At 34.1% G+C, this 19,102-nt stretch overlaps 1 protein-coding gene across 1 annotated transcript; it reads right to left on the reverse strand.

The window, feature by feature from the left end:
- Window positions 1-17,604: 17,604 nt before the first annotated feature.
- LOC115891227 lies at window positions 17,605-18,471 on the reverse strand. The gene has a single exon (XM_030911655.1). The coding sequence runs from the start codon at window positions 18,469-18,471 to the stop codon at window positions 17,605-17,607; it is 867 nt and encodes a 288-aa protein (XP_030767515.1).
- Window positions 18,472-19,102: the final 631 nt, after the last annotated feature.

Raw genomic sequence — 19,102 nt, forward strand, 5'->3', positions numbered from 1 at the left:
AAGTGTGTTTTGGGAAAAATTGAAATAACGTTTAGTGACAATAACGCTACTAGTTTAATTTTCGAACAATATTTTGATATTTTGCTGCAAATATGTGCCTACAGACTTAACGAACTAAAATAAGTAGGTATATGAATTATAAATGTTGATTATTGAATTTTTTTTTACTGATTTAACTTCATAAATAATAGTGTAACGTTTTTAGTTCGTTACATGTCTTTTTTATATATAATATATAATGTCTGGCCTATCATCACCGGATTTCCTATCGTTCGGGCCGGATAGTTTATTTGACGCGTAATTTTTACGTTCCCTAGTCGCCAACCCTGTTATCGTTCGACACAACCCTGTTATTGCTCTGAGGAGGCGCTGTCAACATCGCTTCTGTCAACTGTCTCCGTGCTTAACTTCACTTTGTTTTGACGCTCTGTTGTATCCCAGCTTTTAGAAATGGTGATTAATTAAATCTTGCTGTATAATCTGAATCAGCTGCTATTTCAAAGCAACAGGTAAAGATGAAATATTATCCTTTTAGATTCGATATTATTATTGAATATTTTTAGGGTAGAGTTACGGATGTCCCAACTTGTATTTGTGTTTTGCTGGCACGTTGGCGTCCCTTTTCTTTTGTCCTCCAGAATGTCACATGGAAGAAAGGACACGTTGTTTATTATTTATTGAGCCCTCGGAAGTATTTCGAGGTAGGTTTATTTTGTTTATTAGACCTTGTTTGGTTTTAAACAAGAGTTTCATATTTTTAGGGTCCAAGGTACGGACTGTGTCCAAGGTACGGACTATTTCCAAGGTACGGACTGTGTCCAAGATACGGACTATTTCCAAGGTACGGACTATTTCCAAAGTACGGACTGTGTCCAAGGTACGGGTAGTGTCTTATGTACGACCATTATTTTATGTACGGATGTCCTGTGGACGAGTGTCCCCAGTAAGAATGATTTTTTCTTACATATAAGTGCCACAGCGTGGATGTAGCTTGAGTCTCATGCTGCTTTGTTCCCAGCTGTAAGCTAGTTAGTTACGGCTGTACCAATTTATGGTGTCTCATTCTGGCCCCTTTGGTTGTGTTGGATGGCTGAGTACAGAGATGCGAGACCACCTCACGCTGCTACTGTTTGAAGCAAGATTACATAAAGAACAGCTAAGTGATTTACGTTCGATAATTGAACAGCTAGTAGATTTACGTTCTAGTTTTTTATGTTTTAGATTTTCTATATTTTCAGTCTTAAACAATAACGTACATTTTAAATAATATCGTACAGACTATATTTAGTGGTTAGATTGTTAAGAACATTTGTGTCGATTCAGTAGTTACAATGTGATTTAGATTTTAGGTTTCATTATATTACGCCTTGTAGTAGTATTACTTTCTATAGATATTATTGCACTATATTAACAGATGAATAACGAGACATAGATTCTAGAATCTACAGGTTGCAACATATCAGATTTAACACTGCATAAAGTTTAACAATTTAAATAGAGGAATGCTACTTTTCTTATATTTTCTATAACGTTACACGCATTGTATTTTTTCATAGTCTTTTCATAGAACATATTTAATATTATTTACATACATAGTTTTACTCAACAAATAACCACTATAATAATTATTAAAATTGTACAATGCTATTTACTATCAGAATTCATCTTGAATAAATATAGTCATTAGTTTTAAGTATTATACAACTGTGTTTTCTTTCTCTGTACATGCCTGGCGCCCAATATCTATATATCTTTTGTTAATTATTACTGATTAATTTTCTCTCTAGTGAAATACCTTATCCACGACTGCTCTCCGATGAAAAGCTGCCGTTCGCAGTGGTAGTTGTTTAAAAAACGCTACCCTTAATTTGGCACCCATAATCGTGGGGCTTTGAGAAATTTTTACTCGTAACATTTCACTGGAGTCTGACAATTTTCCTAAGTAATTTTCTGATATTAATTTTTGTAGTTTAATCTTTTTTGGCATGATACAGAGGAGGAAACAGTTGTTGTTTTCTTGGTACGATTTAAGACTGAAATTTTTATTCTCTTTCTTATTTTTGATATTTCTATTTATTATTATTTGGGTCTATGGAATTTGGACAATTTTATATAATGGAGATGTGTCAGCTGTGTGTTTTGATATTTTTGATATATTTTTGAACCTGGTATACAGGGCGGTCAAGATTTAATGCTTGGACCTGAATTTTCTTTGGGGTTAAATTTTTTTTTAATAGTTGTTTAAAATTTTTTCTTGGTAGATAAACTTGAAAGTTTATCTATTGTTGGGACTTCCTTATACAGGGTGGTCAATACTTTTTTGTGACTTTGAAATTTTTTAAATTTCAAGGTGTTTGACATTTGATAAAGTTTGAAAATTTATATTTACAGACATTTTGGTTTGTATTTTTCCCTATACAGGGTGGACAAGCATTAAATTTTCGACTTTGATTTTTTTATACCTCTAGGTGTTTGAAATTTGATATAAATTTTAAACGTTATACTTAGTTGAGATTATTTTGATAATTTTACTATACAGGGTGGTCACAATTTGACCATTTTGATTTTGTTTTTGTTGATTAATTGATTGCAATTAATTTTACAAGTTTTTGTGATTATCGATAACTGTTAGAGCGAGCTGCTAAACTTACATTTAGGGTTATTTTTATGTACGTTAGAGTTAATCTCATCTTGTTTATTGTTTAGTTTACCTTCAGGTTTCTATGCCAATGTTTTTTTATGCCAATATTTTTATTTAGTATCGCATTCACTATGTTTCACCATCTGAACCTTCAGTGTTGTCAGTTCTATCGACAGTTGTTAGACTGTCCTGTTTGGTACTTTAGGTACATTTTGAGTTTTTTTGTCATGACAGTTATACTAGGACTGTTATGTTGATACAGGAAGTGTATCCTTTGAGTTTTTTGGAGTGTATGACGAGGGTGACTTGTCATATTTGATACGTGAGGTATCGTTTTGTTTTCTTTTGGCAGCTGTCTATGTACACAAGACAAAGTCAAAGGAATGTTTGGTACTTGTCCTGTTATGATTGTTGCCGAAAACCTTCATATACAGACATTTACCGTTTAGTTATTTAATGTCAGGAGGACATTAAATTTTTTGCAGTGTTGCAGACGACATATGCGGTGAGTATTTGTCGTATTTATGGTTTACAGTTAGCAGGATGCTACTGTGAACATTTTGGTTGTTAATGATTTTTTTTTGGAGACGTCCAAGATCATTAACGTGTTGTCATCATTTGATATGATGATTGTTTTTGAGTTATTTGAGCGATTTAGCGCTTGTGACTCAAGTTTAGGGAGGATTGACGTTTGACATTTCTGTTCTCGGATTCTGTTGCCTGGTTTTAATAGTTTTTACTAGATCTGATAGCCAATGCAATGTTTCCGAAGAACTATATCTGTGTCAAAACGCGTCAATAGGTTGAGTTTAGTTGGAGTTCTAGTTTTCTCGTTATTTGGAGAGATATTTTTTGATGACACTTGTGTCAGGTTCAGATCTTTTTGTATTGTGAGATATTTTTGTCTTGGTGACATCTATATCATTTTTAGTTTTTTTTGTGAATTTTGGCAGTGTCTGTATGGAATGTGCAGATGCATTGAGTTTTTTAGCGGCGTGCATAGCGAGATGTTGATTACTCTGTTTTATTAGTTTTTCCGGTTTTTTAGTCCAGGTGTATTGTTTCGCGAGCAATTACACCACTTTTTTGGTTTATAATAACTACCAGTGAGATAGTTATTAGTTTGGTTTTGCCCGATGAGTTGTCGTGGAGACAATTTCATCATTTTAGTCCCTTATGTATAGTTTGGTTTAGCTCCTTAGTTTTATTTGGCCCTACAGTTTACTTGCGTTTAGCAATTGTGTGTGTTTTTTTTTGAGTCTGGCTTTGAGTAGTGTCGTGTTTGACATTTTTGTGATTTTTGATTTTACAGTTTTCTGTAAGTCTTTGCGTTTGTTTGATTGTCATATTGTCATTCGTTTTTTTATTTTGTTTCGATCTATGGCTATTATCTAGCCTATGGTCATGGTTTGTGGCCTTGGGGCACGTGTATCCGCTCTACATGGTGGGCGAGTTGAGTGTGCTACTGGTTGGTTGCATACTCAACAGTAAAGAATAGCCATGTACGGGTTCCTCGTGACGGTAAGAGTCCGTCAAATGCCACCGTAGTATGTGATAAGTCTCAGAACATCGAGAGTGTCGGAAATTCTTTCCGTCCACCTTATCCACATACTACGGATATAGTATTATGTATGTGATGTTACGTATATAGTATTATGTATGTGATGTTACGTATATGGTACTACGTATATGGTATTGCGTGTGTGGTGTTGTATGGGTGATGTTACGTATGTGGTACTACGTGAATAGTATTACGTATGTGGTATTACCTGTATAGTATTACTTTATCGTAATACCTATTTAATAGGTTTTACTTTGGTAAGTAAAACTTATATTTATTCATTTTATTAAATTGATTCGATTGACATACCTGGTTAGGGTTCCGTCGCCATTTGCTTGACAGGGCGTTGACCTTCCGTCAACTACCCTAGGCGATGCGTATTTTGTTTTTTCTTTCTTTCTGAGCTAAGGCTCAGAAGGTTTTTAGTTGTATTTTTTTATGTAGAGTCATTTTGGGGTATCGTTATAGATATGCTCTATTTATCCCATTTTAGTTGATGTACACTACAGTGCATCCCCTCATGCTGACAGATGTAGGGTATTATTTTTCCATATTCATTTCATTTTGATCTTTCTTTGCAGTTCTGTCTCTTGGTGATTATCTCTGGTTTTTGTTGTTGTTGGTTCCAGTCACTGCGTTGGAGAGAAGGGTTGAGCTAGTGCAAATTTTGTTGAGGTGTTTAGGCTCGGTTAGCCTTCTTCAGCCTCTGTTGCTCTAGTCTGTAATTCCTTGTCTGACGTTGTTAGTATGATACATTCCGTTTGAGAGAAGGTTTGAGCTGGAACAGTATATTTGTCTGGTTGTCTTGGTCTTGTAGTACCGACCGTCGTCAACCGTTAACTGCTCTAGTTCCATATAATTCCTTGTCTGACGTTGTTAGTATTGTTCATTCCGTCCGAGAGAAGGTTTGTACTTGCACAGTAAATTTGTTTGGTTGTTTTGGTTTTAGGTTACTGGCCGTTATATACCTCTATCTGCTCTAGTATTGTAGTGTTCCTTCTCTGGCGTAGTTGATCTGACATGAACTAGAATGTTGGTTTCAGAAACTCACACCAAGGTTATAAACCGAGACGTATCGATACCATGATCGACGTTCTCTTTAATTATTGTTCAGTCGCGTTGTTTTAGAACATAGCGTATTTTGGAGTCTACACTTGTCTAGCCTGAGTTATCGATAATTTACACCTATATCGTTATAAAACACCTAACTATAGCAGTATTTATTAATCTTGCGTACCATACTAGCAGATGTACCTCCGTATTTTTTATTTTTTTTTTATTTTAACGAACAGTGGCTCGAGTATCTCTGTACTTTACGGCGTATCCAGTGACCACTGACTTTAGTAATTTTAAACCTTTAGTTTTTTTATCTCCTGCGTCATATATTCCTTACCGGTACTTGTCGTTTTTTTTGGTTTGCCGTTTCCTTTTTGAGAACCTGATCAATTTTCAAATGGGTTTCGTCTATTCTGAAATTTACGATGTAGTTTTCTTTTGATTTTTTTACCATCTCCAGATTTGTGAAAAAGAAAGTGTACCTTACAGGTCCATTTCTTTTCTTTTCGGAGGAGGGCAGTGTAACGTTTTTAGTTCGTTACATGTCTTTTTTATATATAATATATGATGTCTGGCCTATCATCACCGGATACCCTCTCGTTCAGGCCGGATAGTTTATTTGACGCGTAATTTTTACGTTCCCTAGTCGCCAACCCTGTTATCGTTCGACACAACCCTGTTATTGCTCTGAGGAGGCGCTGTCAACATCGCTTCTGTCAATTGTCTCCGGGCTTAACCTCACTTTGTTTTGACGCTCTGTTGTATCCCAGCTTTTGGAAATGGTGATTATTTAAGTCTTGCTGTATAATTTGAATCAGCTGCTATTTCGAGGCTACAGGTAAAGATGAGTTATTACCTTTTATAGATTCGATATTATTATTGAATATTTTTAGGGTAGAGTTACGGATGTCCCAACTTGTATTTGTGTTTTGCTGGCACGTTGGCGTCCCTTTTCTTTTGTCCTCCAGAATGTCACATGGAAGAAAGGACATGTTGTTTATTATTTATTGAGCATTCGGAAGTATTTCGAGGTAGGTTTATTTTGTTTATTAGACCTTGTTTGGTTTTAAACAAGAGTTTCATATTTTTAGGGTCCAAGGTAGGGACTATTTCCAAGGTACGGACTGTGTCCAAGGTACGGACTGTGTCCAAGGTAGTGTCTTGTGTACGGACATTATCTTATGTAAGGATGTCCTGTGGACCAGTGTCCCCAGTAAGAACGATTTTTTCTTACATATAAGTGCCACAGCGTGGATGTAGCTTGAGTCCCATGCTGCTTCGTTCCCAGCTGTAAGCTAGTTAGTTACGGCTGTACCAATTTATGGTGTCTCATTCTGGCCCCTTTGGTTGTGTTGGATGGCTGAGTACAGAGATGCGAGACCACCTCACGCTGCTACTGTTTGAAGCAAGATTACATAAAGAACAGCTAAGTGTAGATTTACATTCTAGTTTTTATGTTTTAGATTTTCTATATTTCCAGTCTTAAACAGTAACGTACATTTTAAATAATATCGTACAGACTATACTTAGTGCTTAGATTATTAAGAACATTTATGTCGATGCAGTAGTTACAATGTGATTTAGATTTTAGGTTTCATTATATTACGCCTTGTAATAGTATTACTTTCTATAGATATTATTATTGCGCTATATTAACAGATGAATAACGAGACATAGATTCTAGAATCTACAGGTTGCAACACATCAGATTTAACACCGCATAAAATTTAACAATTTAAATAAAGTAATGCTACTTTTCTTATATTTTCTATAACGTTACACGCATTTTTCATAGTCTTTTCATAGAACATATTTAATATTATTTACATACATAGTTTTACTCAACAAATAACCAGTATAATAATTATTAAAATTGTACAATGCTATTTACCATCAGAATTCATCATGAATAAATATAGTCATTAGTTTTAAGTATTATACAACTGTGTTTTCTTTCTCTGTACATGCCTGGCGCCCAATATCTATATATCTTTTGTTAATTATTACTGATTAATTTTCTCTCTAGTGAAATACCTTATCCACGACTGCTCTCCGATGAAAAGCTGCCGTTCGCAGTGGTAGTGGTTTAAAAAACGCTACAATAGCATCACTAACAATTTTTTACAACACTGAAATCTAAAATTTGTTTAAACAAATTCAAATACTACAAAAAATGTTAATTTTAAGTATATAACATTATATATAAAAAAGTTATAGAATTTAACGCAGAATAAAAAAATAAAATAGAAAATAGGGTGTTACATTTAAAAAAAAAAACATATGTTATATCTGCCACTTTGCCTTGTACAACCTCTCAAATAGTGCCGTTCGGATTCGGCAATAAACTGTAGGTCCCGTGTACTTGTGAAACACTGATGATACACATTACAAGTACATGCGAGAGGTAGCCGACGCTCTATAAGAGTATGGCACTGTAAGAAGAAAATATCTGCCACACATTTCTGAAGCACCCAATATACTTGTGTATCTTAACCTTCCCTATAATTTTCATATTTAATTCTTTTTTACCGGGAAAAAATAATAATAAAAATAAATACCTGGAAACAAATAATGAGATAACTTTAGTAGATAAATATGTTAGTTAAATATGAGATAACTTACTGAGCTGATTTTACTCTATCGTTGACTCACCCTGTACATATATGATCAGGACACGAAAATTAAAGTAAGCCCAAAAAGCAATTCAACCGATACCTAATAGGGCAGTTTAGGATTTGGTTTGAGTATGAATTAAATTCTTAATCTACTTGTAACTTTTTTAGTAAGAATGCTACAACTATCTTTCAAGTCTTTGTTGGGTCTAGTTGGGGTTAATAAGTTATATTTACTAGAGATTAGCAAAAATGCAATTCTCCAATCGCAACTAAAACTGCGAATGTGAAATATGATTAAAAATACGATTTGGGCATCTCTATTTAACCAGGAGAAGGTATTCAATTCAAATCAATCTCAATAGATCAAATCTATTTTTCCAAGGCATCTTGATTAAAATTAGTGTTTTAACACAGCCATGACATTCTAGATTGACATTTAAAATACAATTTTTTAAGCGAAAATGTCAAAAATTGCCATATGATATGCCATTCTATTCAGACTGTCATTTTCTATCGAATAAAGTAAAAAAAATACTGACGGTGTCATTTAAAAATCAAAACTTGTAGTTATTTCTGTTAAAACAGGAAGTGACTGAAAACAATTGAATACTTCAGTCAATCCTAATTTATGTCATATACTAAATACCAAATCAGTTTTTTTTTTTAGAAAAAATAAAAAAGTTATAGAAGTAAACCACTTTTGAGAAACTCCCGGTATATTGTGATCGTGGCCCTAGAAAAATAATACCTTCTCTATTAATAAATAATATCAGAGAGAAAATTCAATCGCAGTTTACTATAAAATGAGATAGGCCAGATAGGCCAGGATATAAATAGGCCAGAAAATTACATTCGCACCAATATCGCAAATCGCAACTCCTAAAAATTCAAACTCGCAGATAGAAATGACGTCCTAGTTTACAAAATCACAATCGCAGCAAAATCGCAACAAAGTCGCAAATCGCAGCTATAGTAATACTGATTGCCTAAATTGAAACACGCAAATAGAAGAAATCACAATCGCCACAGTTTCCTACATGAGAGCCAATCGTAGGTAGCGATTGTGACTTTAAAATCGTTGCGATTGAATCGCAGTTTGCGATTTCTTGCTCAGCTGTAATATTTACTTAAAGTAGTCAGTCTGTAGTCTGTATAATAAATAATAATAATAATAATAATAATTTATTCTAAATTGATATAATACGGTAACATTAATATTTAAGCTTCCCCTCGGAACCTGCTTTGAAAGACTCAGGCAGATAATATCCGGAGTCTTGAATAAAGCACCAAATCAAAAAAAATATAATCGCACAACAAATCAAAAAAAAATATTCAACAGAAAACTGGAATCTCCAAAAGTTCGTTTTCAAAAAGGGTAATTTAGCAATGTTTAGTAAAATACTGACCACTGAATACTCAGGAAATAAATCCTGAAAATTACTGCCGCGAAAATAATGAAATGATGTTCAGTGCGAGAGGGCAAGATTCTATATTGATTGAGTTACGAGTTTCACGAAAAAGAGATTGGATTTACTGAGTAAGTGGATTATTTGAACATTTAATTTTTGGATTAACTTTTCCCATTTTAGGGTAATTTTCCAACGGTATAACGTTTTAATTTTCACAGTTATTTTATAGCATAACGAAGCATCTACAAAATATTAAATATAACTACAAATCATACCTCTACGGATTATATTTAATGTGTTTTTTAAATGCATAAAAATCATTACATATGAACATAAAAATGTTGGTGCTTAATATATTAAGTTTTATTTGAAAAATTATTTCAGAATATGTAATTTTTATGTATTTTTTGAATCAATGTTTTGTGATATAAAATCAAATGCAAATTCGCTTATTTTAATTTGTTAATAGCTGTGAACCTATATCTTAGTTTGTTGATTAAAAAAATTTTATAGTTGCATTAATCAGCAAGTTATAAAATATATTCCACTGACAAGATTTCAGTCGTGACCGATTTCAATCGGGCGATATTAGTCTTACGCGACGCTGCTTACAACGTCTTTGGTCGGCAGTCGGCAGTTATTTCTTCCACTGACAAGATTTCAGTCGTGACCGATTTCAATCGGGCGATATTAGTCTTAGGCGACGCTGCTTGCAACGTCTTTGGTCGGCAGTCGGCAGTTATTTCTTCCACTGACAAGATTTCAGTCGTGACCGATTTCAATCGGGCGATATTAGACGTACGCGACGCTGCTTGCATCGTCTTTGGTTGGCAGTTATTTCTTCCACCGACAAGATTTCAGTCGTGACCGATTTCAATCGGGCGATATTAGTCGTACGCGACGCTGCTTGCAACGTCTTTGGTCGGCAGTCGGCAGTTATTTCTTCCACTGACACACATTTTCTGTAATTTGTATCTCGTTTGCACCATGTTACAATAGGAAGTTAGAGCTGTCTTTCGACATGCGGTACATAGCTTTGAACTTGTTGTGTGAATTCACGAGCGCAAATGAAAGCACCTCTGTTTTGATTTTCCGCTATGTACGGATGTACCCAAAACCGGCGACGACGGCGGCGTCTTCGTGTTATATACGCTGGTGCTACAACAATTTCGTCTTCACTTGACGACATCTTGGAGAATACTAGGTATCTCCACTTTAAAATAAATCTGACCATAATCGTCCCGATGCAATCCGCTGAACACATTCAATCGATTTCGGTCGGAACGACCACAATCGAATCGATCTGGATCAGGACGATTATGGTCGGTCCGATTTGGTGAGAATCCGGCCTTATACAAATGTGGCACTTATTTCATCTTGCTGATAAACGCCGACGCACAGTGGGTGAAACGTATGTACAATCTAGCAATTAAAAATTAATAATCAACAAAAATTCTTGCTATAACATTGGTTTCTAACAATTTATATACGGTATTGCATAAGGATGCATGTATTTGATTAAATATTACGTTATGTAGAGAGTGATTTAAAAAATAATGCCATCATGGAAGGGCTCGTATAAAATTAATATGTTGTATATTTTTCTGCTGAATCTGTTAGATATGATCATCATTTAACGAACATTTTTACAACTGGAATTTAAAGTGTATATAATCTTCAATTTCAATCTATTATTTTAGAAATAGAATATTTTCTAAGTGAAAACTTACTAAAAACTCTTTACCAAGTATCTACTATTTATTACTGGAGTTATATTATTTAATGAAGGCATATCAAACTTGAGCTTCAACTTAGAGCTTGTCTGTATTTTGTGTGTTGTGTTTTTTTAGGTTTGTTGGTCTACCCACATTATTTGCTGGAACCATATTTGCACTACATTACTAGGAAGAATATCTATTTTTCATCAAGCCACTGATGAGAGCATGAGAGCGCGCAACGAACACTTTTAAAGTACGCTAGCAGTTATGCCACTTTTCTTTTAATTTACCACACAACACTTCTTTCTTGGTCTCTCCTTAGACCTGCTGGTGTTGTCCCAAATCTATAATGGAGGAGAGAATCCCTTTCTCTATTGCCTCCTTGGATTTGAAGTCAATTACACCGCAACAGTTAGTCGGTCCACTTCTGCGGTCCATCCGACTACTCTCTTGAAAAAAAAAAGTTTAATATATCTAAATCTAACTATAACACTTTACACTGAAGCTGTTGTTCACAAACACAAAAATAAATTAAAACATTTAGCTGGAATACTAAAGTTTTTTATTAAAACTAAAATTAAAGGCATAAAAATATATTATTTATAAAAAAAAATATGCTGTAGATTTTAGATATTTGTTTTTGTCCCTTCCTCTTTATTTCCTGGCCGTCAATCGACTTTGGATATTGGTAACTGATATATTCTAATGTCCATAAATGCATAAGGTAGCTTTGTGATGGTATAAGTATAGGCACAGATGGTATAAGTATAAGCACACATTCTGCTCTATGAATTGAGCTATCTACATCAAGTTTTACCTATTAATATGTAAAGCACAAGTTAAACATTTTGAACTTTTATTGAAACATATTTTGATCACCTGAACATTAGGTATAAATACGATCTCTCATACTGGTATGTACTTTAGTTTTTAATAGTCCAAAGCTTGTCACAAAATGAAAACTTTTTCATTTGGTTGGATTTCAATGCATTTTCTCCTGTGGAAATAAGTTTCATCTCGTCATGCGTCAGCTTTCGTGTAGTCCACAATTGTACTGAATTTCATAACATGTTTAACAGAAGCCATGGTTTAACTAAAATAAACAATACTACGAAAAACGAAAACTAAGCATTCGAACCTAACTTTATTTAAAAAAAAACAATTTTAATCCATCTGAATAAAGTTATAAGCTAATTCTACTTTGAATTTGAAGAAAGTTTATCACTTAATATATCTACAAAATACTAAAAATGACCTGTTTGATCTCTAATTTTTTAGAAAAACACACAAATACAAAAAAAAAATTAAGTTTGTTACAGTAATTGACAGTGATAGCACTTTGTTTTGTTTGGAACTAAACCTAACAAAATGGCCGCCCTGACGTCACACTTACGCGGTCCATTTATTGCTCAATATTTAACTCAAATATAGTACAATTCTTTTAAGTTCCTCAATATGGCCGACCTAGTTACGAAAATTGGTATTTTTTTTAATGAAAAATAAGTTGGCGTTAGCGAATTCAGAATTTATTTACTCTTTGGTTAACAACATTTTTCAGGATTGTCAAGTTAACGTTAAAGTTAGATTATTAGGTCATGGGCGCCGGAAGAATGAAATTTAGGGGGGGGGGCAAGGTAAAAATGAATAACAAATTGAAACATATTTTTTTATTATTTTAAATGTAACACCTAAAAATTTCATAATAATGATTATTTTTTTACAGATGGATGTAAGAAGATAGTTTTTATTTTTACTGTTTCAGTGATCCAGGGGGGGGGGGATCTAAGGGCCCCCTCTTGCCCCCGCGTCCGGCGCCTATATAGTAGGTGGTTGTCATAAATAAAAACAGATTATTGAAATTATTTTAATAAGAATAAAGGTATTTTACCGCAGATCGGAAGAGATTTTACTTAAAGTATTTTATAAACTTTCTCAGTGAGAATATTAACTCCCCTGTTTCTTATATCTCAATTAAATGAACGTAAGAACTATAGGAAGTGAATTTTTATTTTCATGTTTTGACGATTATGCGAGAGTTCCTAAAATTATCAAGATTATTGAATAATTATACTTGTTTAATAAGTGAAATTAATAGAAGACCTGGAGATAGGATGATGGGTTTCATGTTATAATTGATAAATCACCCCATTTCTCTTAATTTATATTTTTACTTCAGTACAGTTAATCACAAATTGAATTGATATGTGTGCAAAAACAGCTATATATTTTTAAAAATCTTATTTAAATAGTTCTTTTATATACTGTTAAACTGTATCAACTACAAAGTCTTTAGCAAAAAGTTATAAGGTAATAAATTTTGTAGATATAATTTAAGGAAATTTATATATAAAGATTAGAACACAATCCTCTGAGGAAAATAAGAAATATCCAAAAACTCATTAAATACACTTTTAAAAATATCAACATACAAAAATAGTCATCCACGCAAACTGTAATAATCAGAATAGTGAAGTGACTTATTGAAGTGACTTTTCTTTCAAATGTGAGGAATGCATTTTATATATAATATAAAATAAAACCTAATTTTTGGTTTGGTTTGGTGCTTCATATTCTAACTACATCTATTCCAAACCTTAAGTGCTTTTAGTGAGTGTAACTGTATTTCCTATTATTCTTTGTGTATCATGTAAATGCACCCTCCATAAAATCTGTGTTTATAGTCCGATTTTGATGATTTTTTTTTCAAATATAAAGTTTCAAAAAATGTACTTTAGGGCTCAATGTCATGTTATTTCACAAAAAACAAGGCCTACTTAATAAAGTTTTTGTGGTGAAAAATTTGCAAAATCATATTAGCGATTTTTTTTCAAAAATTTGAGTACACCCCACATTCGGCATCCCCCAAAACAGTTCTGTACCAAATTTCGTTTAAAAATATTAATTATTAATAATTCTGCAGTTAAATTAAATAATTCCCTATTTTTGCCAATTTAACGATGAGTTATCACGTAACCCTTGAAAAAAAACAATCCACAACAATGGGTTTTATTAGCTGTCAATTCTTGCAGCGTAGAATTGAATATTAATTTAATAGCACGCAGAAAAGTGTTGTATCAAGAAATATTATTTGCATTATGGAACAATTAAATATTAGGGATAAAATTGAAATTATTCGTTTAGTGGGTGATAACTATCTTCAAGCATAACTATCTTCTTATTCTTCTTTGGGGTTTCTTAAAGCAACAAGTTTACAAGTCTAGACCTCAATCTGTAGATGAATTACGTATTAGAATTACAGAGGCTTCTGCAAATATTACACCACAGCAGCTTAGGAATGTAACTGTTAATCTAAGAAAAAGATGCGACAAATGTATTGAACTGAATGGAGGGCTGGTAGAAGCAACTAGAATTATTTGAATATGTTTAACTTATTATTCGGTTATTGTGTTGCTTGTAGTATTTTTATCATTGTTTGTAATAAAACTCGTTGTCGTGGATTGTTTTTTCAAGGGTTACTTGATAACTCATGGTTAAATTGGCAAAAATAGGGAATTATTTAATTTAACTGCAAAATTATTAATAATTAATAATTTTAAACGAAATTTGGTACAGAACTGTTTTGGGGGATGCCGAATGTAGGGGTGTACTAAAATTTTTTGAAAAAAAATCGCTAATATGATTTTGCAAATTTTTCACCACAAAAACTTTATTAAGTAGGCCTTGTTTTTTGTGAAATAACATGACATTCAGCCCTAAAGTACATTTTTTGAAACTTCATATTTGAAAAAAAAATCATCAAAATCGGACTATAAACACAGATTTTATGGAGGGTGCCCCGGTCTTGAGTGGGTCACACTGTATATATATATATATATATATATATATATATATATATATATATATATATATATATATATATATATATATATATATATATATATATATATATATATATATATATATTTATTTTTTTTTACTTTACATGATACAGAAAGAATAAAATATACGTATAAGAAATACTATATAAGGTTTGGAATAGATGTAGTTAGAATATGAAGCACCAAACCAAACCAAAATTATGTTTTATTTTATATATATATACAATATATATGTATATATATATATATATATATATATATATATATATATATATATATATATATATATATATATATATATATATATATATATATATATATATATATATATATATATATATATATATATATATATATATATATATATATATATATATATATATATATATATATATATATATATATATATATATATATATATTATAAGCTATATATATATATATATTTTTTTTTTAAAGCGGGGATTAGGAATCTGCTTATCAGACGAATGTGCTGCTTGCGCGCTCTTGTGTGCCCAGACAGTGTCTGATTGGTACTACCGACCGACTAAACCCTTCCCCCTTTGTTCCACAGCAAATCGATTCGGATACCGCTTTCGCATTACTTCGAAAATGATGTGCTGGATGTTTCTCTCAGCTCTTGGCAGAGCGTTCTAGGTTCTCATTCTACTTGTAGTTTCTATGTCTGTTCCTTTTTCCTCTCTCATACATGTGATCTATGATCCCTTTCTTTTGTCGCCATAATTGTTCTAATTGCTATATATGCGTGGTTCCATCCTTCTTTGGACTCTATTAGGCTCCTCATCATGTTTTCTGCTGTAAATTACATGCCTGTTTTTTGAAGATAGGTTTCTCTTGCTATGGACCAGTTTGGGTATTCGAACATTGTATGCTTTACATCATCTTCTTTCTGGCAATAGTGGCAGTTGCTAGTAGTGGATTTTTTTCGTTCATAAAGATATTTGTTAAAACAACCATGCCCAGACAGCGCTTGAGTCAGCAAGTAGTCCGCGTCGCCGTAGGGTCTTTCTATCCATGCTGCTATGTTTGGGATGAGATGATATGTCCAGCGTCCATATTTACCGTTTTCCCATTCTTCTTGCCATTTCCTCATTAGTTTTGTATTAGCAATAGTTTTTGGGGTGCTCAAATACCGTTCGCGCCGCTCTTCTATTAACAGCTTGATTGGAGGTATTCCCGCAATAACACCAACTCCTTGGGTCGAGATTGTTCTATACCCGCTACATATTCTTATCGACAGGACTCTTTGAAGACTACTTAGTTTGGTCATGAGAATTTTATTTTTGGTCGCTTCATGCCAGGCTGGTGCCCCATACAATATTTGTGAGTGTACTACGCTAGATAGAATTCTTCTTTTTGATGTCCGAGGACCTCCTACGTTAGGCATTAGTCTTAAAAGGGCTGTGACTGTTCTCCCTGCCTTTTCAATGGTTTTTGAGATATGCACAGCAAACGACAGTTTTTGGTCCAAGTATACACCAAGGTACTTTATAGAGTTCTTTGGTCTAACCATAGCATCTTGGACATTGAAGACGACTGTGTTTATTTTTCTCTTCTTAGTTAAAAGTACTGCTTCTGTTTTCTCTGGGGCTAAGGATAATTTTTCCCATTCATCCAATGTGATATTCTTAACAGGGCCGTATTAGTTAGTGTCATTAGTAAAGCTTCCGTTTTTGTAGTAACTACTGAAATTATATCATCCGCGAATCCTATTAGCGTAACTCCCTCTGGCATCTCTGTTCTCAGCAGTTCATCGTACAAAATATTCCATAGAGTTGGTCCCAACACTGAACCTTGTGGGACTCCACTATTAACCCTCAAAGCTTTGGAGTTATTTTGGTCACTTAACAACACATATCGATTTGTATAATATGATGATATTATCCTTGTCAAGCCTTCGTTAATACCTCTTTTTTTAAACTCATCCAGAATTATCTGCCACGATGCGCTGTTAAATGCGTTTCTTACGTCAAGTGCAATGGCTGCGCACAATCTTCTATTCGCGTAAGCATAAGTTTTCGGCATCTTTTGCTATCCTAAGGACCTCATTAATTGCATCAACTGCCTGCTTGCCTTTTTGAAAGCCATACTGTTTAGGTGACAAACCTCCCGTACGGTCTATCTCAGTGTTGAGTCTACCTAGTAGCATTTGCTCATATAACTTTCCTTCCACGTCCAGGAGACATATGGGTCTGTACGATGACGGATTTTCCATCGGTTTATTCCCTTTTTGCAATAGCAGAAGCTTTGCCTTTTTCCATCACGACGGAAACTCTCCATTGTTAACCAGACTATTATATACAGCTAGAGTGTATTGTGGTATTTTGTTTGCAACTGTTTTAATAATTTCACTAGGTATGTTTCCTGGTCCCGGCGCTTTGTTGTTTTTAAGCTTATTGCTTGCTGCTTCTAGTTCACCTAGAGTAAAGACAGGAAAGTTATATTTATTGCCACAGTCAAAACTTACTGGTGGGTGGACAGGAAAGAGATGTCTAGCCACTTCTTCCATCTTTTCTAATGGGATAGAAAGTTTTGGTGGAAAACCAATGAGGTTTTTCATTACTATTTTGTACCCATTACCCCATATGTCGCAGTCTACTTCGTCACATAATCTTCTCCAGCACTTCCTTTTTGATTTTTTAATTTCACCCCTAAGTGCATTTTTGCTTTTTTTGTAGTTTTCCCAGACAGTGAGGTTATTAGAGACTTGATTTCGTCTGGTCCTAGTATATTGTCGACGCCATTTTAAACAGTCACGGCGTATTCAGCAATTCGTTCATTCCACCAGTACATTGGTTGCCTTTTAGAGGAACGGCACCTTTTTGGCATGACCTCGTTACATATTTCTGTAAGCTTTTCGGAGAATTTTGCTGCTAGTTGTTCGGTATTCAAGCTGGGCTGTGGTTTATCTAGTATGCAATGAAGCTTTGCTTGATCCAACTTTCTGACTTGCCATCCGGTATCATCTGGTTTAGGACACGGGAGAGGAAAATCTTCCTTTATACTAAAGTAAATATATTTGTGATCACTCAAGGACTCTCTTTCTAGGACCTCCCAGTCGATTATCCTTGACAATAGCTTTTCAGTTGTTATTGTTAAGTCTAGTATGGATCCATAGTTTTGTACCTGAAAAGTTGGCTGATCTCCTTGATTAGCGACTGACAAATCATTGGCAGCTATCCATTCTTCCATTACCTCACCCCTTTGGTCTGTGGTACTCATTCCCCAGTGCGGAGATTTTGCGTTAAAATCCCCTGCTATGATAGCTTCTTCTTTTCTTGTTCTGATGAGGTAAGCTATTTCGTCTAAAGTTTCTTCTAGGTTTCGTATTTCATCGTTACCCGAACAGTAACAGCTATATATGGTGTAAGTACAAGTATTTATGTAGGTGAATCCCAGACCCTGTCCCCAGTTATTTATGGCTATGTTAGTGTCTATGATTTTAATGGCAGTTTTTAAGTCTTCACTATGTATCCAGTCTTTTCTACCTGATACAACCTTGCGGTTGGGTTCACTTATGACCAAAATCCCGGCTCCAACTTCCTTTGCCGTAGCTAGTGCCAAGTCCATAGCAGCGCGACTTCTGTTGGTGTTGATTTGAATTATTTTCATTTTGTGTTATTGTGGCTCGGTTCTACCCTCCGACACTTTTATTTCTGATCTTTTTGGACATCTTAAGTTTCCGGACTGGTGACCCTCACTATCACAAAATACACAGAAAGGCTGGTTTCTGCAAGTATTTGCTTTGTGTCCCTCTTTTCCACATTTTAGACAGAGGTGTTCTCTATTAGTACCTTTGCAATCCATTTTTGTATGCCCAAGCCTCCAGCATCTCAAGCATCGAGGTTCTTTTTGCCTTTCCTGTATTCTGCAGGTTGACCAGCCAATTTTAAGCGTATGGTTTTTGAGAAGGTCGTTAGCTTCAGATTCTGTTTCCCACCGTATGATGGCCGTAGGGCTTTAACCACTATATCTTCAAGACGGGCGCCAATGGCTTTTACAATAGCTTCCTTGACCTCATCTTCCGTTGTTAACTCATCCATATTTTTTATATGTAGCACTTTTTTGCTAGCTAATACTCTAGCTCTAACTGTTGGAAGTCTTTTTTTAATTCTTGTTTCAGGGTCTCCGCCTTGTCTGTTCCATTCTGGATGGTAAGGATAAGATCATCGTTCCTTGATTTCTTCAAATCTCTTATGTCTACTCCCAATTCGCTAGGGTTCACTGTCGACTTAATCGTTTT

This window comes from Sitophilus oryzae, unplaced genomic scaffold (genome assembly GCF_002938485.1).
Source record: "Sitophilus oryzae breed Bouriz unplaced genomic scaffold, Soryzae_2.0 scaffold_980_pilon_pilon, whole genome shotgun sequence".
In the NCBI taxonomy this organism is placed as follows: Eukaryota; Metazoa; Arthropoda; class Insecta; order Coleoptera; family Curculionidae; genus Sitophilus; species Sitophilus oryzae.